The sequence below is a fragment of the Canis lupus genome, chromosome 15, assembly GCF_011100685.1.
Source record: "Canis lupus familiaris isolate Mischka breed German Shepherd chromosome 15, alternate assembly UU_Cfam_GSD_1.0, whole genome shotgun sequence".
Lineage (NCBI taxonomy): Eukaryota > Metazoa > Chordata > Mammalia > Carnivora > Canidae > Canis > Canis lupus.
Genome location: NC_049236.1, coordinates 18,357,902 through 18,377,649, shown reverse-complemented (window position 1 = coordinate 18,377,649; position 19,748 = coordinate 18,357,902). Strand labels below are relative to the sequence as shown.

At 41.1% G+C, this 19,748-nt stretch overlaps 1 protein-coding gene across 13 annotated transcripts in view; it reads left to right on the top strand.

The window, feature by feature from the left end:
- Positions 1-12,353, top strand: part of HNRNPC (heterogeneous nuclear ribonucleoprotein C) — a 58,952-nt gene extending 46,599 nt beyond the window's left edge. For 10 of the 13 annotated variants that reach the window (XM_038558453.1, XM_038558459.1, XM_038558455.1 and 7 more), the window contains 4 exons: positions 10,338-10,498; positions 10,995-11,108; positions 11,350-11,510; positions 11,610-12,353. In XM_038558453.1, coding sequence (XP_038414381.1) covers positions 10,338-10,498; positions 10,995-11,108; positions 11,350-11,510; positions 11,610-11,693 — 520 coding nt within the window. In that variant the 3' untranslated portion in view covers positions 11,694-12,353. The remainder of the gene's footprint in view (positions 1-10,337; positions 10,499-10,994; positions 11,109-11,349; positions 11,511-11,609) is intronic. The other 3 variants (XM_038558461.1, XM_038558452.1, XM_038558463.1) reach the window with 2 other exon arrangements.
- The last annotated feature ends 7,395 nt before the right edge of the window (positions 12,354-19,748 follow it).

Below are 19,748 nucleotides of genomic sequence, written 5' to 3'. Positions count from 1 at the left end.
GCAGAGACACAGAGGGAGAAGCAGGCTCCATGCACCAGGAGCCTGACGTGGGATTCGATCCAGGGTCTCCCGGATCGCGCCCTGGGCCAAAGGCAGGCGCCAAACCGCTGCGCCACCCAGGGATCCCCCTGTCCTGAGATTTTAATTTAAATAGCCACATATGGCTAATGATTATTCATTTGGACAGTGCAGGTCTATAATGCTGCAAAGTTGTTAAGTCTCACTGGGTCAAATGAACTTTGAGTATCCTTAGTATGAGGGTTGTAATGACTGGACTCCTCTCCAGGCAGGAAGTTGGAGGACTTAAACTGCAGTTTCAGCAGAAAGCTGACAAGGAGTATTGATGGAGTATGAAAGAAACTAATTTTTCAGGGAAATAAAGAGAAGGGTGCAGCCCCGGTGGCGCAGTGGTTTGGCGCCGCCTGTAGCCCGGGGTGTGATCCTGGAGATTCTGGATCGAGTCCCACGTCGGGCTCCTTGCGTGGAGCCTGCTTTTCCCTCTGCCTGTGTCTCTGCCTCTCTCTCTCTCTGTCTCTATGAATGAATGAATGAATGAATGAATAAATAAATAAATAAATAAATAAAATCTTTTTCAAAAAAAGAAAAGGAAATAATTTATTATTTTTTTTTAATTTTTATTTATTTATTTATGATAGTCACATACAGAGAGAGAGAGATCCCTGAAAAGGAAATAATTTAGAAAGAAAGAAAGAAAGAAAGAGGGATCCCTGGGTGGCGCAGCGGTTTGGCGCCTGTCTTTGGCCCAGGGCACGATCCTGGAGACCCGGGATCGAATCCCACGTCGGGCTCCCGGGGCATGGAGCCTGCTTCTCCCTCTGCCTGTGTCTCTGCCTCTCTCTCTCTCTCTGTATGTGACTATCATAAATAAATAAAAATTAAAAAAAAAAAAAAAAAAGAAAGAGAAGGGAGGCATCTCTGTGGCTTAGCCAATTAAGCATCTGCCTTCAGCTCAGGTCATGATCTCAGGGTGCAGAGGTTAAGCCCCCACGTGAAGCTCCCTGCTCTGTGGGGGAGCCTGCTTCTCTCCCTCTACCTGCTGCTTCCCTTGTTTGTGCTCCTCCTCTCTTTGAAATAAATAGCGTCTTTAAGAAAAAAGAGATAATGTATTCTTTGTTTTGGGGTTTTTTAAAGATTTTGTTTATTCATGAGAGACCGAGAGAGAGAGAGAGAGAGAGAGAGAGAGAGAGAGAGAGGAGAGAGAGAGGCAGAGACACAGGCAGAGGGAGAAGCAGGCTCCATGCAGGGAGCCTGATGCGGGACTCAATGCAGGGACTCATTCACGGTCCCCAGAGTCTGACCCTGAGCCTTCATTTTGAGCCACCCAGGTGTCCTGAGAAGGTACTCTGATAAATTGGGTAAGGTGATACTTTGATTCTATCCTCTTAAGAGTTGTAATCTAAATAAAAAAGTCCACCAAGGGAAGTCTGCATGGCTCAGTGGTTGAGCATCTGCCCTTGGCTCAGGGTGTGATCCTGCGTCCTGGGTCCTGGGATGGAGTCCCACATTGGGCTCCCTATGGGCAGCCTCCTTCTTGCTCTGCCTGTGTCTCTGCTTCTCTCATGAATAAATAAAATCTTTTTTAAAAAATCCACTAAATAGACTTTGACTAATTCAGGCAGGTAAACTTTTTTCCCAGAACCTTTGTTACTTTACAATAATAAATGTGTTAACTGTGAGATTAGTGGAGTTTAGCAAGGAAAGCAGATTAATAGGGTACAAAATACATAATAGCAGGAGAAACCAGTGGAAATTTCTGTGATTTCTTTAAAGAAAGTATGACATGATAATCTAGACACATCCTCTACAGGAATAAGATCTGATTTTTATTTTGTAATAGCTTCAAAAATGATGCAAGTTTGTGGTAGGTTATTCAACTCACTTTTGTTTGGTTTCCTTAGGGGGAAAAACCCCCATAGTTTTTATGAAGCTAGGGAAAAGAGCCAGTCAGTACTCCTAGCCTTCCAATTATAAAGATAGGTTTGGTTTCTTGATAGTTTGACTTGTGACAAGTTCTTTGCTAAAGGCCCCTTAGGAAAGGTACCAGGGGTGCTACACTAGTGGAAAATAAACGATGTCAGAAAAGATGTCTTGGTTGAACACATTGAAGGAAGTTAAGGTATCTTTAGCTTTTACTAAAATGATAATGGGAAGCCAGCCGTTAGAGACTTTTGAGCTGAGGCATGAGAAAATCTTACTTGTGTTTTAACAGAATTATTCTGAAAACAGATAATTAGTGGCTGATAGAATTACCTAGAGTAGCGGTCATTTGGGGAAGGATCCAGAGAGGTGGCAGCGGGAATGATGAGTAGTTGAATTTTAAAGTTTATCCAGACACATTTGCTTATAGATCACTGTGAAGGTTGAGAGAAAAGAATCAAATATCACCAAAATTTTGGCCTGGACAACTAGAAACTTGGAATTTGCAAAAATCTGTGTTAGGAGAACAACTTGGGAACTAGGTTGGGGAATGAATAGTCACAGATTGCCCTTTAGATGTATTTATTACACATTCACTTTGAGAGATTTTTTTTTTTTTTTCACTTTGAGAGATGTTAAATAGGCGATTGCTTATATGGAGACACAGTAATGTCTGCTTGTAGGTCTTAAAACCAAAATACTAGATGAATGGAGATAGAAAGTAGAGATCCCTGGTACACTGCAATTTTGAAAGACTGAGGAGATAGGAATCAGTTTGGGTAGATGAGAAGGCCATAAAGGATAAAAGCTGGAGAAAAACCAGAAGCATGAAATATCCCAGGTGTGTGAATGTGTATTAAAAGAGTAGAGGGGGCAGCCTGGGTGGCTCAGTGGTTTAGCGCCACCTTCAGCCCAGGGCCTGATCCTGGAGTCCTGGTGTCAAGTCCCATGGCAGGGTCCCTGCATGGAGCCTGCTTCTCCCTCTGCCTGTGTCTGCCTCTCTCTCTCTGTCTTTCATGAGTAAATAAATAAAATCTTTAAAAAAAAAAAGAGTAGAGGGATAGGGATGCCTGGGTGGCTCAGGAGGTTGAGCGTCTGCCTTTGGTTTACAGCGTGATTCCGGGGTCCTGGGATTGAGTCCCACATCAGGCTCCCTGCATGGAGCCTGCTTCTCTCTCTGCCTGTTTCTCTGCTTCTCTCTGTCATTAATGAATAAATAAATATTTGAAAAATAAAAGATTAGAGGGATAAATATAAATGTTAAGTAAGAAAGATTTAGTGGCAGCCCAGGTGGCTCAGCATTTTAGCGCTGCCATCAGCCCAGGGTGTGGTTCTGGAGACCCAGCATCGAGTCCCTGCATGGAGCCTGCTTCTCTTTCTGCCTCTCTCTCTCTCTCTCTTTCTTTCTCTCTTTCTCTCTCTCATGAGTAAGTAGATAAAAATCTTTAAAAAAAAAAAAAATAGAATTAGAAGTGAGGATCATTGGTAACTTTGACCGAACAGTGTTCGTTTTGATGATGGTGGGGGCAGAAACTAACAAAGAAATTAAAGAATGGAAAGATAGAAGATAGGATTCTTTCCTATATACAGCAGAATTTACTCTTTGTACAGTTTCAACATACATCATAAAAACAAGGTGTAGAGGATCCCTGGGTGGCGCAGCGGTTTAGCGCCTGTCTTTGGCCCAGGGTGCGATCCTGGAGACCCGGGATCGAATCCCACGGCCGGCTACCGGTGCATGGAGCCTGCTTCTCCCTCTGCCTGTGTCTCTGCCCCCCCCCCCCCCTCTCTCTCTCTCTCTCCCCCTCCCTCCCTCCCTCCCTCCCTCCCCCCCCCCTCTCCGTGTGACTATCTATCATAAATAAATAAAAATTAAAAAAAAAAAAAACGTGTATCTGACAGTGTAACCAAGATTGAGATAGTTCCATACTTCTCAAAAAATTCACTATGATGTGATTTTCTAATCCTCTCTACCCTATTCCCTGGCAACCATAAAAGTGTGTTCTCAGACAGATCAAAAGAAATTTTATTGTAAGCAAATAAGTTTACTCTTCTGGCCTGGCTTGGTAAAATGAGAATATAGGAATGAGTGGGCTTACATGGTGTTAACATATGGTCCATAAACAATATTCATAATAAATACTGTTTTCTAGATTTGGCTTTATAATTAATAAAGATTAGACCACACTTGACAGTTTTTAAGACACTATCATTGGAAAAGATTCAAAGTGACGTTGGGGAGTATATGTGGTTTAACATTATGACAAATGAGAAAAGTTGTTATTCTTAGGAAATTTTGTGTATTAGATTGTCACCTGAATGTGAAGCTTGGTAAGCAGAAGTGAAGAGAGGGGTTCAAAAAAATTTTTTTTTCTAAACATAGTCTTGGAACCAGTTATATTTCTGAAAGAATTGATCAAAGCAACCCACATCTTATCACTCAGATTATTTTTGTTTAGAAAATTTTCAGGTGAATTTTCAGGTTGTCTTTCTTGGAAACATCTGATTTTATGTTCAAATAGCTTCCCAAATGAATACATCAGGTCAAATCCTGTTTTTTCTTAATTTTAGATGCAGCTTTTTAAAAAAAATACATAAAATTGGATGCATTTAAAATGAGTGGGTACAGTTCATTTTTATCCCCTCTCTTGCAGAGTTGTAAATAAATCAGTGAGGCAGTTTTCAATTGTATGTATTAAAATTTCAAATGTATCTTTGAATTTGCAAAAATAACCCCTAAATTCTATAAACCGTTGTTTTTTTGAAAGAAGATTGTAGAACCATTTATTCATTGACAGCATTGGTTCTACATGTATAAGGGCTGTTAATTCCTTTTTGTAAGCAGAGATGCATGTGGTGTTCCAAGCTTTGATCATTGTTCTTTGGCCAGTTTTCTTAAACCCACAACGTTGGTAGGTAATTTTTGTCTTTTCTTTACTTAGAATTTTTTTTTTCTTTAAAATTTAGTAGTTTGCATCCCACTATGTTTTGAATGATCCTTTATCCTTTATCCTTAAGATCTTTATCCTTAAGATGAACAGGGCTTGCTGTTTTTCATTGTCCTACAGATACTTTGGACCATTGGATAAAAACGTGGACTTAAGGAACATTAAGTGAACTAAGCAAACTTCATTGGTGATTGGCACTGTATCCATAAGTTGCATTAGCAAAACAAGTTTATGTTCGCAGTTATATTCAGTTTGGCTTCTCCCAAGAAGGCTTACCAAGGCAGCATGTTTGTGGAAAAATACCTGCAAATAAGGTTTAGAAGTTGTCTCTTATTTTAGAAATAAGCACAGAAATTGTAAAAATTTAGGTAGTTTGTTTATTTTTAAGCACAACAGCGAGCATTCTGGCAACATAAAAGTAGATTTTTTGGGATTCCTTTTTTAAAAGACATAGTTTCATATTTACGTTTAAATGTAAACCTGAAAAAAAATGTAAACCTGAGTTAAACATTACATAGATGTTTTAAAGCCCCCCCCCCCCCCCATTCTTCTATAAAGAAAGCAGTATCTATATCCTACTCATAAGTCTTTGAGATTTAGGGCAGCTCAGTTGGCTTAGCAGTTTAGCACCTGCCTTTTGCCCATCGTGTGATCCTGGCACTGGGGATTGAGTCCCGTGTCGGGCTTTCTCCATGGAGCCTGCTTCTCCTCTGCCTGTGTCTGTCATAAATAAATGAATAAAATCTTTAAAAAAATATAATCTGAGCGGTAACATAAAAATAAGTTTAGGTATAATACTTATCAAATAGATAATTCTGAAAACCTACTGTCAGATATTCTAGGACTCCCAAAATCTTAAAGACCACAGGGCCACCTGAGTGGCTTGGTCAGTTGAACATCTGACTCGTCATTTCAACTCAGGTCAGGATCTCAGCTTGTGAGCTCCGTGCTAGTAAGCAAGGAGAATGCACTTCTCTCTCCCTCTGCTCCTCGCCTGACTAATTCTCTAAAATAAATCATAAAATGAAAAAGTAAAAGCTGCATGACACAATTTATAGGTATGAGCAATCTAGTAAGATTACTTCCTCCTCGTACAATACTGACTTTTCAAAATTGAGTTTAAATAATTCAATCCCAAGGGTGCTGAGGTGGCTCAGTTAAACATCTGCCTTTGGCCCAGGTCATGATCCCAGGGTCCTGGGTTGGAGCCCCCAGGTCAGTTCCCTGCTCATCAGGAGCCTGCTTCTCAACTCTCCTCTCTGCCTATGCTCTATCTCATTTCATCTCTCTAATAAGTAAATAAAACATGCAACCCCATTCTAATTTTATTCAAGGATTAGGAAGTATATCTTCTATTATTTAAAATTTTATAATGGAATTTCAAGACGATGTTTCTCCCTGCTTATCTCTGATTTTCCTATAGTGATTGATTTTATAGAATACCATGTTGTTTGGACTTTAGGGTGGGCGGTGAGTGATAATCTTTGAAACTGCTAAAATTCTATAAATCTACCTATTCACAATAAAGTTAAAAATCACTGATGCAAGAACAAAACCAAATCTAGACAGAATGCTTACTTGTGATTTAAAAAAATTTTTTTTTTAAAGATTTTATTTGAGAGAGCAAGCAGGGGAGTGGCAGGCAGAGGGAAAGAAAGGGAGATGTGAACTCCATGATCAGCCGGGAGCCCAATGGTGGTGCTCAATCCCAGGACCTCAGGATCATGAATTTAATAGATTGAGCCAGTCAGGCACCCACTCCACCCCATTTTTTTTTTTTCATTTTAAGTAAATTCTATGCCACACATTGGGTTATTTTCCACTATCTTTTAAAACTACTAAAACTTTCTTCACTAGACTATAGATAGTACAAACCCCTCAAGAGTTTAAAATCCTGTCATTTGTTTTCATGTGGTAAAGGTAGCATGATACTACCTTAAATGTATAATTAAAGATTATGGTATAAACTTCCTTTTAACATGTGGAAAATACTTAAATAAAACCCAACATTTTTGTAAGTTCATTTTATGTAATTTTAAGTCCATATTTCTTTAAATCTCAAAGATTTTTTTTTTTTTAATTATTTTATTTATTCATGAGAGACACAGAGGCAGAGATACACAGGCAGAGGGAGAAGCAGGCTCCATGCAGGGAGCCCGACTCAGGACTCAATCCCTGGTTTCCAGGATCACACCATGGGCTGAAGGTGGCGCTGCCCAGATTATTTTTTGTTTAGAAAATTTTCAGGTGGATTTTCAGGTTGTCTTTCCTGGAAACGTCTGATTTTGTGTTAAAATAGCTTCCCAAATGAAGACATCAGGACAAATCCTATAGTTTTTAATCTAAAATTTTTAAGACCAGAGTAGGTATGGTACGTTAGATAAATTCAGGAGAATACAGATTCTTGAAAATATGTTCTAGTTGTTTCTATTTTGGTAACGATCAAAATTTAATAGCATGAATCAAGGTTTTTGAGATCCAAAGCTAGTCACTTAAGCTTCCCTTGTAAACCTACCTTTCTCATCTGTACATCCAACATTGGGCTTGAACTTAAAATCCCAAGATCAAGAGTCATGCTCTACTAAGTGAGCTAGCCTGACACCTCTGTAAACTTTAATTTTTAATAAATGACTTGAAATGCTTATGGTTTTGCTTAGCGATTAAGAGAGTTTGTCTTATCTGTTCAGATAATTAGCTAGCTAATGTGTGTCCAAAAGTGCTTTAATTTCTTTAAAATGGTATTATTTATTTGGGCAACACATAATGTCCAGATTTCTGATTAGGGTGCAGTTAAAATTAGAGTTACGTTCTTATTCCTTTGATAATAGTGAAGCTTTCATGAAGATTTTTTAATTACTTGGATTGTATTAGTCTTGATTAGCAGGGTTTTCTTGTGGTGGAAAATGGTTAATTTGTAGCTACTGCTTGAATCTGTGGTACTGAGCTTTGTATTTTCTATCTCTTTGACCTTGAGGGTTATTGAAGTGTAGGTATGATTTTCTCTTTATGTTTCCATAATCATGCACTTTGACATTTTACAAGGAAGGTCTACTTAAACTTCCTTAGAGGAATCTTTGTTTTTCAATAGTCCCATTTTTTGCTTAAGCAGGAATTAAGTTCATGGCACTAGTAGCCCTTGAGCATTACCAGTTAATCTTCGAAAAATTTTTTTCTGAAAACTAGAGCATTTGACTTTCATTCATATTTGTGAGACTATTACATATATTCAAAAGAAACTGCATCTTTTGCCTCATTTTCATTGTGGTAATTTTACCTACCACAGGTGAAATTGTATGGTTCAAAAGGAAATTCTAGTGCCATCAAGTATAGGAAATCTGGAATGACAAGATCATTGGTTTCCAGAGTGGTGCCAGGGAGTGGCTTGGTTGGGAAGGGGTAATTTAGATCTTTAAATCTGCCAAGATTGGGGAATGAGATGTTTCATATCCAGAGATAAAGATAAGTCACCTTCGTTTACCTCCAGAAATTGCTTTTAAAATATATTGCACAAAGGATAGTGGTTTCTGAGTTTTTCTATTTTACAGTTGTTGAATTATACTGTGGGAAATTATTGGGCCAAAAGAAGAAAAGCTTTATGTATGAAAGGGGTGATGATAATAAAATGTTACTATACTCAGTATCTTTTTTGTTTGTATTAATTCCCATAATCAACCAAAACTGATAATTTAATTACTCATTTATTTAAAATTTGTCTACTGAGAAGAAACCTTTATACAAGCACTAATACTAATACCTTCCTACTTTTTGAGTCCTACAGTCTCCTACTTCCTGGGGCTCAAATTTAAGTGTTCCTTTTCCTTAATAGAGCTTAAAACAAGAATCACGAGTGTTTTAGTAATTTTACCACATCGTTGATTCTTTAGTACTTGACAAAAACTGTGCTTCAAGAGAAAACATACTGCATGATCTTGGCTAAAAAGTGCTTAAGTGAAGATTTCACCCTCTTGTTTGGCCTGTGTAAGTGTGCTCTTTCTTAATCTAGGAAAATGTTCCTGTCATAGCTATTCCTAAGTATAGTATTAAAAAGAAATACTACTATGTTATAGTATGAAAACGTTTTAGATTAAATGGGGTTGAGAAGATAATTACAACTACCTGGAGGATTGGAGATTGAGAAATTCATAGGAGATTAGCCATTGACAAGATGTATTAAAGGGAGACTAGTCATATATATGAATTAGAAAATTTTAAGGCTTTTTCATGCATTACTTTTGCTCCTTAAAACTTACTATTGCAGAGCAGCAATTTATGGGTAGTTTGTATAGAACAATAACCTGGGGCTTGGAATTAAATTAGTTACTAAAAAAGTACGGAATTACGAGGTTCTTTTTTTTCCTAGTAGTATGTCGAAGTGTTTCTGTTGTACTTTGAATTTTCTCTTTACAAACATGAGAGTAAACTCCAAGTTTTCGCTTCACACAGTGAAGAAACCCAGTGTATGTTTTACTAAACATACTCACTAGGATACTTCTCCAGTGGAAGCAGCATTGAGTAACCAGTGGTTTTGTTTGTTTGTTTTGACAGAGAGCTGAGTGTGTGCTGGGTAGTGGATTTAGGCACTAGTGAATAGCAAACTTAACAGACAATATTCTCCATCTTGTTAGAATTGGAACTATAAGTGTATCCTCTGCTTGAATATACTTAGAATTGATCATGGCTTTTTATGTACAGCTAACTCGTGTGAATGGCTCTTTGTTTTATTTTACTATTATTTTTAAAGATTTTATTTATTCATGACGGGGGCGGGGCAGACAGACGGAGGGAGAATCAGGCTACACACATGAGCCTTACGCGGGACTCAATCCCAAGACTCCAGGATCACACCTTGAGCCGAGGGCAGTCACTCAGCCGCTGAGCCACCCAGGCATCCCTGGCTCTTTGTTTTATGGGCCAAAACTGGTTAATATTGGCAGTTTTATGTGGCATTGAACATCACTGGTAGTAATGATTTATTATATTTTTCTGTGGATGAGATGATCAGGAACTTAGCTCACAATAAATACCACTGTTGCAGACTCTGAATTGCAATCCCTTTTTGTGAGTACTTTATTTGGGATATTTTCTCTTTTATTTATGAATTAATGTAGCATGTATATTAAAAGAGTAAGGTAAAATGTGTGCACGCTATTTATTGTAAGAAGTACAATACTTTATTAGTACTGCCGAAGTACTGAGGAACCTTTTATGTCCATCCCTTAAGGCCAACCATCATTGGGCGTGTGGGTGTGTGTGCGCGTGCGTTATTTTCTTGAACCAGCTGATGTATTTAAAACTGCAAAGAAGTAAGATTTATCCTGGCCTTTTGAGTGACATTAGCAAAAAGATACAAATTGAGAGATAACGAACATTTATTATTTTATAAGGTCATTTTTGGATCTTGCTGAGTAAGTTTTAGTTGTGAAGGAATTCTGTTTTTCTTTTATCCAACAGGATGTACAGTTACCCAGCACGTGTACCCCCTCCTCCTCCAATTGCTCGCGCTGTGGTTCCCTCGAAACGTCAGCGTGTATCAGGAAACACCTCACGAAGGGGCAAAAGTGGCTTCAATTCTAAGAGTGGACAGCGAGGATCTTCTTCCAAGTCTGGAAAGTGTATGTATTATTGCAGCTTTGTGATTCTGCTATTTCTTAGGTGTTGAAATAGGGAAATTAATGCAGTTAGTTAATAACATTCAGGTTTTGTACAAATGGCCTAGTGTAATCAAAATAATGGAAGAGGAGAAGGTAGTAGTGATTAAGGGGCCAGTTATAATATTAGACTTTAGGAAGCTAGGCACTTGTAAATTTATGAAATGTATAAGTCAGTGAAACAGTACAAAAAATGCTTTCAAATATAATTGAGGTCTGTGGTGGGCCTACAGAAAAAAGTAAGAATACTGCTGCTAAGGGAGTAGCCACGTTAAATTTAGTTTTCAGCTACCGACTGAGAAAATGAGGAGCCCCATGACTGGGACAATATGGTCCTGGCTCCATTTCTCCCCAGCAGTCTCCTACTGGCTATTGACATATGGTTTAGTTGGAAATGTGTTTGGCTTCTGGTAGATTCTGCTAGAGTTGATTCTAATCTAGAGGTTTGTTTGTATTAAAGTGAAAGGAGATGACCTTCAAACCATTAAGAAGGAGTTGACCCAGATAAAACAAAAAGTGGATTCTCTACTGGAAAGCCTGGAAAAAATTGAGAAAGAACAGAGCAAACAAGGAGGTAAATGGTCTTGCCACTTGTTGGGTGTAAAGTTGGGTTAGTTACTAAGATAGTTGAAGGTATATGTTGGAATAGTGGGATATAAAGCAACTGAATATGAAACTTGGGGAATTTGAATTGGGAAGGGCATTTGTGCGGGAGGATTTAGATTTGTGCTGCAGTTCTGTGATCATTAGTGGGGATTGTCTACATCCTGTGGACATTACTTGCCCCTAGACAGACTTGTCCTTCTCATCCCCAGTAGAGATGAAGAATGATAAGTCAGAAGAGGAGCAGAGCAGCAGCTCCCTGAAGAAAGATGAGACTAATGTGAAGATGGAGTCTGAGGGGGGTGCAGATGACTCTGCTGAGGAGGGGGACCTACTGGATGATGATGATAATGAAGATCGGGGGGATGACCAGGTGAAAACCACGGGAAAGGAAAGAAAGAGGTGGTGGAGGGGGGAACAGGGACACATGGAGTGCCTCTAACTCCATCCTATTTGTGTCTGTTTCTCACAGCTGGAGTTGATCAAGGATGATGAAAAAGAGGCTGAGGAAGGAGAGGATGACAGAGACAGCGCCAATGGCGAGGATGACTCTTAAGCACATAGTGGGGTTTAGAAATCTTGTCCCATTATTTCTTTACCTAGGCGCTTGTCTAAGATCAAAATTTTCACCAGATCCTCTCCCCTAGTATCTTCTTCAGCACATGCTCACTGTTCTCCCCATCCTTATCCTTCCCATGTTCATTAATTCATATTGCCCTGCGCCTAGTCCCATTTTCACTTCCTTTGACGCTCCTAGTAGTTATGTTAAGTCTTACCCTGTAATTTTTGCTTTTAATTTTGATACCTCTTTATGACTTAACAATAAAAAGGATGTGTGGTTTTTACCAACTGTCTCCAAAATAATCTCTTGTTATGCAGGGAGTACAGTTTTTTCCATTCATACATGAGCTCAGTAGTTGCTTCCCTAACTGCAAAGGCAATCGCATTAGTTGAGTAGCACCTGAGAGCAGCTTTGAGTTAGAGGTATGTGTGTTATACCCCACATAAGAATGCTATGTGGGGCTGTTCAACACAAATGTAACAATGTATTTTTGTGAATGAGAGTTGGCATGTCAAATGCATCCTCTAGAAAAATAATTAGTGTAATAGTCTTAAGATTTGTTTTCTAAAGTTGATACTGTGGGTTATTTTTGTGAACAGCCTGATGTTTGGGACCCTTTTTTCTCAAATAAACAAGTCCTTATTAAACCAGGAATTTGGAGAAAAAAAAAAAAACCCTGGTTTTTTATTTTTGTATTTTATAATTGTTTACTTCAAATTCTTTGTTTCGCAGCGGCCTCCACAAAAACCCTAGAATGTACTAGATATATTTTTCTTTGAATCATAGTCATTACTCATACCAACATACACTACTCAAATGATGTGTCATTGGGGTGGGTATTGCGTTAAGGAGACCGTAACTTGGATATAGAGTGGAGATTCTTGTGCAGAATGGCTTTTCTGTCCTAATGAAAAGGTTTGGCAACTACATTAAGCTTTTTCATTAATGTTTTGTGGTCCATTTGGCACTCTTCTTGACACTTTTTTGTTGTGTGCTAAATTGTTTTGTCCTTAAATAGAAGATGTTCAAACATGTCAAGATTTTTAGGAAAATTGAAACCACCGGAGAATGAAACCTGTTTTCTTTCTTTTATCATTTTAAGTACAATTTAGTGTCCCATTTACTTTCTGGGTTCTGAGTCTATACCTCCATGTTCTAAAAATGGGAAAGCCCTGTCATCCCTGTTCTTCTATAGTTTTTACCTTTCCCATGTGACTTGAGAACACTTATTTTAAATTACTTTAATCCATATAAATGATCTTTGTTCCCTTCCTCCATGTGATTACTTGCAGCGATTTTTAACCATGATGCTAATCAGCACCCAGACGTCTAAGGATAGATTTATTTAAAAAGCTTCTAGATTGTTATGCTTGCCTAGTTTTGAAAGGTCTCGTTTATTTGTTTTGTTTGTTTCCAGCAGAGCAGGACAAGAACTTGGTTAGTTTATAGACTATCAATCATCATTCACACAAAGCTTGGATTCCCCAGAAAGTTGCTGTTTCATAACATGCAGCAAAGGCATATATACCCAAACTATTATGAGCAGAAATACTGTCCTATTTATTAGGATCTCATAAATCATTTTTATGTAACAAGTGACAAAGCAGAATAGAAGGAAGAGGCTGAACTATAGACTACCCTACCCCTTGGACCTCCCATAGAAAGTGGGTTTTGTGGGTTAATTTGGTCAAAAATACTTTTCTATCTGCCTTATTTTCTGATCTTACATGATTCCATGTTACACAAACTCTCTTTCAGCATTAATCCCAAAAAGAAAAGAATGCCTAGAAAGAGCCTGAGGTTCTAAGATGTTAATGAAACCCATTTAAGGTTATTATTATGTTAGCTATTAGTACTTAAAAGCTACACGACCAGGTAGGCCAGGTATGAAGGTGTCCTTTATGATTTCTTATGAAACCAAGTATTGAAAGAAACTAGAAAGCTTACAAAAAGTGGTCCTATAGTCTTAGAACAAGTATATAAACATATACATAAGGTTATTGGTAAAATGCCAAGAGATCGTAGTTTGTCTTGATGGGGATGAGTCCTTTCACACTCTAGCTTTCAAGTTATTAGGAATTAAATTTCCTCATGAAACGAAGAAGAATACTATAGATTTGTATAGTCCTAGAAATTCAGGCTGCTAGGCCAAAACTATAGAAAAGTAAACATGCATTGAAATAGCATATAGTTCTGTATTTTGCAATCTGATCAAATGCAGATACTACAAGCTTTTTTTTTTTTTAAAGCCATTGTCTTAACATTGATATAATGAAGGCCTATTGTCACTCTTAGATTATTAGCCCCAGGAAAGGAGATTGAAGTAGGCTCAAGAGAAATAGAGACAGAGTAAGCAGTGGGTTTAGTTGGCAGTGAAGGGTGAGGTTGAAAAGCTTGACAGTTTGGGTCAGCTAATTGTCAAGTTACCCAGAATTCCCTCTAAACAAGCTCAAAGACCAGGTCTTAAGCTATTCATTGGAACTAAGATTTAAAAACCGTAAAATACAGTGATGTATTTTGTTGGGTACTTTAAAATTTAGAATGATGGTTTACCCATACACCAAGAAATGTAAGAAAATAGCCTGGACGTTTTTAGGAATATAGTTTCCAGCTAGGATTGGATGAAGAAAGTAGATGGCTTAAGGCCTTTGGAGCATTTCTGATGCTACATGATTTGTAATGGGGAAAAGTATATGGAGTTCCCTGGCAAAAAGTACTTTTCTAATTTGCTATTTCACCAGTGAAAGGAGCTAACTTAAAGCTATTGGATTGGAATGAATGTCAAATTCGGAATGTGTAGAGAGGTTCTCAATAGATTTCAGTTCAGATGTCACTCCAACCTCTAAAACCTGCAAGATTAGTAGTGATAGTACATATTTTTTAAAGCCTCTTGCAGAGGGAACTAGTTGTAACAGAATGGGAAAATGCAAACAAAGAACAACAGGATTATGGTAAATTGGAAGGGAATAACTGGAAGTCATGAGTATTGAGTATGTAATGGAAGGAAAGGAAGGGCTAGAACAAAAATAAGCTTCATTCCAGCTATACTGTAACTAAAATATCAGTAAACGCATCTACTGATGACTTAGCAGTATGTTGATTCAGAAGAATAAGCTAGGAGAAGCAAAGCTCACATATAATATGCAAAGTAAAGAAACAACTGATAGGGACTGTGCACTTCACAAATACTGGTGGTTTTAGGTAACCTAGATGTGAAATGGTAGGGTGTGTTGTGAAGGTAATTGGGACATAGAAAATAGCCTATATATTTAATGAGATCAGTTGAAAGCCCTATTCTGTTATGAGAGAATGTGGCTGACCTGTGACAGCACTGACTGACCATTCATGGACTATTTTATTTTTAGGAGAACCACAAGGCATCATCATTGATTGTGGCCTGGGAGAATGAAGGATTTAGCCATAGAAGTTGACCTTTTTATTTAATGTGAGGGAAATTCACCTGCACCACTGTCAAGTGGTGTTTGAGCTTCTGGTCCCTAGTTCAGGTCAGATTGACCAAGGAGATGCATTTCAGTTGAGTTTTACATGGATTAAAGACAAAGAGTACTGTGATAACTTGAAGCCAATTAATAATAGTAAGATATGACATGAGAGTACCCAGTAAATGAGCAACATATATGTATGTAACGGACTGGTAAGTAACTGTAAAGAACTTCACTTGCTTTATCAGTGTTACAGCTCATAGAGAGCATGTATTTATACTGTGGTGTTTGTGTGTTTAAGATTTTATTTGTTTATGAGAGACAGGCAGAGGCAGAGGGGGAAGCAGACTCCTCCCTGTGAGGGAGCCTAATATGGGATTCAGCCCAGGACCCCAGGATCATGACCTGAGCCTGAGCTCAACCACTGAGCTACTCAAACACCCTATTATGGTGTTTATTTGATGAAAAAGGAGCACTATATTGGAGAGTTTTTAGCATTTGGAAAGATGGTGGGATAAAGTAGTAATTGGACCAGCTAAATTGTACAGAAAAGCTGGAATTTAGTTACATACCTGGCTGGGATGACAATTCCAGAAGTTTAAAGGGGAGACTATTATAGGAATGTTGGAAAATTCCATGTTTGGATTTTCATCAGATTAATCCTAAAAAAGTAAATGAGGCCTCCAAACAATATGCAGTTGCATTAGTAACTTTCAAATCCAAAATCTTAGTATCCCAATTACAAATAGCAGAACTTATGTAGAGAGTTGGAGTTAAGCCCTAGTGTGAGCTGGGGCAGGCCTCTTCCCTCCACCACTTAAGTCAGACTACGATAGAAAAGAGGGGTAGTGTAATGGGGTGAATGCCAAAAAGACAAAGCAGCTAACTGGGGGTAGAAGCCCAAGATTTTTAGGTGTCACACAAAGGAGAAGTTGAGGGAAATAAAATGTTCTACAGATTTGACAAAAATGGGCTTTTGCAAAACGACTCTTAAAAATCTTTCATAAACCTAAGGTAATGATTAAAAATAATTATTTGTATGTTAAATTAGTTGTCCAGTGGATCTCAACTTTGTGCATTAGAATTACTGAGGAAGCTTAAAATCCTGACACCCAGGTGTGTGCATTTTATACCAATTAAATCTCTGTTGTTGGGACTTTTAACATCCATAATTTTCAAGCCACAATAGTTTTTTAGTTTGCTAGCAACACAGGGAGCCCCCTGCACCAAGAGGCAAAAAGTACCTTGGAAGGGGGTATTAAGGCTTTCAGAGGCCGTGTCTGTGGCTAGGACTGGCTAGTAAGCAAGTTAGTCAAAGAAAGCTCGTGTCATATGTTAAGTGGGTTAAGACCAGTCCTTACAGTAAGAAAAAACATGGTGGTGACATTTAAAATGAAAGCATCTTGTGAAAGGGCAAGAATGTACCTGCCTTGAAATCTGGCCAAAGAACAGATCTGAAGGGAAGGTGCCCCGGTAGAGAGAAAAGGGGAGAAAAGCTACTGTTGCGGGAGAACAGACAAAGTTTGTTCTCTGTGGTTAAAGACCTGTTAAAAGTAAGCCCCACCTCATCCACCCACCACTCTTACTAAACTGTTGCAGTGTCCAGTAGGACTTTGTGATGAAAGCGTTGACTAATTTTGTTAGCACTGTGGTTGCCGAACCAGATAGTGTGGCTGTCTTACTGGTTAGTGTAGTGCTACAAAATGCTGAGCAGTTACTAAAGTACAGATACTGATCTATTAGCTGTAATTTAGATGAACAAATGTGACTTCCCTAGGTGTGGCATGTCCTGAGTTCATTGAAAATATGTATTCTGGGCCCTAGATTCCAGCATCAAAGACTCTTAGGACATGGACGGTCCTTAGAGTATAGACCCTAACATTGAAGACTTGAGTAGTAGGAGGACATCTACAACTATAGGCATACCTGAGTCTACCTATCTAGGACTTTACATATGCATCCAAGAGTGATGCTGGGCAAGCATGTAACTGAGGTACTCTTAGTTGATTTTCACACAGTCCTATTACATACGTTTGGAAGGAATTCTAAGTCTCAAAGAGTCAGACGGAGTACCTTGTTGAAAGCCCCGTAGTTCTTCAATGGTAGAGCCAACATTGCAGTCTGGATTCATCCTGGATTTTGGACCTCAGGAGAGGAAATGGTATCTTTGAGCTTACATCCTAAATCCCAGAAAATGACAACTGTTTCCAAAGCACACAAAAACACTGGGATCCTAGCATCTCTCTGATTCTGTACACTGCATATTACAGTGGTTCATTAACCTAATGGCTGTAAACCTCATCTTGTAAAACGTCTAAGACCAGAAATGCTGTATCCTGCAGCATAGTTGGGCTTGGGAAGTGAAGCAAGGATGCAGAATGTAACCTCTCCCCATTTTCGAGGAATCCAGGGCCAGTTTTACAAACTGCTTCTATCTCGGACAACATCAGCTTTCCAGATTCCTCGCAAAGATCATTTGTCAGGATAATGGTCCGTTAGAAGCACCTGATGGGAAAGGGGTTCAGTGACACAGGTCACCTTGGCAGGCTTACACAAACTGCAATAATGAGTTTCTGGTGTGAATGTGGGACAGAAGTGACCAAAAAAGTTTGAGCCTGAGAATCTTAGTTGTGTTAAGTTCAGTGACGAGAACTCCTGTTTCCTCCTTGGTTAACAGCTTTACTAGTTCCCATCCAGACTTAGAAATCTATGGGCCATGAAGTTGAGGGCTGATCTGTTTTTTGCCTGTTCTGTCCCTGCCCTAAGGGATACTTGGGGGAGGTGTGAATGGGATCTGGAAGGCCTCTGGGGCTGCCAGGTGCCCGTCCAGCCCCCGGGGGAGCCCCTGATGGGAGCGCCTGGTGCTCCGGTTTGTCCTCCAGGGAAACCTGTCCTTTCCCAGGCGGTGTGTGGGCTCCACCGAAGCTGCCCCGCAGCAGCCGCCGGGCGCTCCCGGGTGCACGGAGCTCCCTCACCGGACCCACCACCCCGGCTTCCCGCTAGGTGTCCTGTCCAGCGCACGAGGAGCGGCCCTTCGGGCATCTCTCCACCACCCCCCCCCGCCCCCGGGAGTGCATCGGCACCCCGACTTGCCCCGTCCCACCCGGGCACGGCCAGGTGGCTTCCCCCGCCCTCGGGGTTCCTCCCGCCGCGGGCCGCGGCCTTCACGCGGGTGCAGCCCGCTCTTCCCTCCGTGTCAGACCCTGGCGGGAGGGGTCTCCGGCTGGGGCCGTCCAAGGAGCTGGAGCTTGGCCGCCGCCGCGGGATGCCCGCCTGGTGGTGCCCTGGGGGTCCGTGGCCCCGCGGCCTGCCGCCGCCCACCAGCCTGTCCCGCACCCTCTCCCGGGGGTCCCGGGCACGCTTCAGCCGCGCCCGGCCCCGCGCAGGTTTCCTAGCAGCGCCGTGAAGCAGCCAGGCCTAGGCCGGCCCTTGCCCCCGCAGCTAGCGCCGCGTCCGCGCGGTTCTGTGGCTCCACAGGACCCAGAGCGGCCCGGGGGGGCCCGTGGCCTCCTGGGCGCCCTATCTTTCTCACTCCCCCCTCGGCCTGCCCCGCGCAGCCCCCTCTCCAGGGCGGACCTTCGCCAACTCCCGAACACAGACCCTGGCCCTTCCCGCCTGGAAGCCCTTGTGGCTGCACCCGCCTTAAGGCCAAGAAAACCTCTCCTCGCGGCACGTGGGCCTCCCGCGGGTCCTTGCCTCCGTCCAGCGGCTACCACGAGGCCCGTCCCTGTCCTTTCCCGACTTTTCTCTGGTGCCTCTCCCTCCCCTCGGCCGCCCCTCCACCCTGGCCCCCTCGGTGCCCTCGTGGACCCAAGGTCCACCCATAAGAGTTCAGCCCACGTGTTGCTTCCTCGAGGCTCCCCTCTTCCCGGGATCTGCGGGCTCCTCGGCAGCCCTGCTTGCAGCCACACTCAGCAGCTCGCAGGGTCCCTTACCAGAGTGAACTGAGAGCAGCAGCCCCATCTGCTACTGTTCACCCATACATCCCAAGTGTCGAAGGAACTGGCGGGAAAGGGAAAGGAAGGAGTAGGGCAGGGTTGGCCCCGGGGAGGCAGTCGGAACCGCTGCACAGCACACCTGGCGCCACGCTGATATGCCTCGGGCCTGTCCCAAGGGGATGCGCTCCTGCACAGGAATTTCGGTGCCCCTGCTTTCACTGTAATGTTTCACGATCCATTCCCAGTGCCTCCAACAAGTCCCTAATAATCCATTTCTGACTGCCAGGGATGACAGAGATGGTGTATTAACCAAAAAAGATGGATGTGCTCGTTGAAATTCACCTCTTTGGGGGCACCTGGGAGGCTCAGTCGGTTAAGCATCTGCCTTCAGCTCGGGTCATGATCTTCGGGTCCTGGGATCGAGCCCCACATGGGCTCCGAGTAACCACTACTCTGACTTCTATCACAGATAGGTGTCCTCTGCTTGTGAACTGTATGTAGATGGAATAGTAAGTACTATTGGTGTTCGGGCTCCCCTTGGGAGGAACACTTGGACGTAGCTTACTGGGGCAATGATTCCAGGATTCAGGACTCCTGAGGAAGTGGAAGAGTGAGGCAGTTAAGAAAAAGCCGATAGAAAGGTGTGCTATGGAGATTGTGAAGGATGG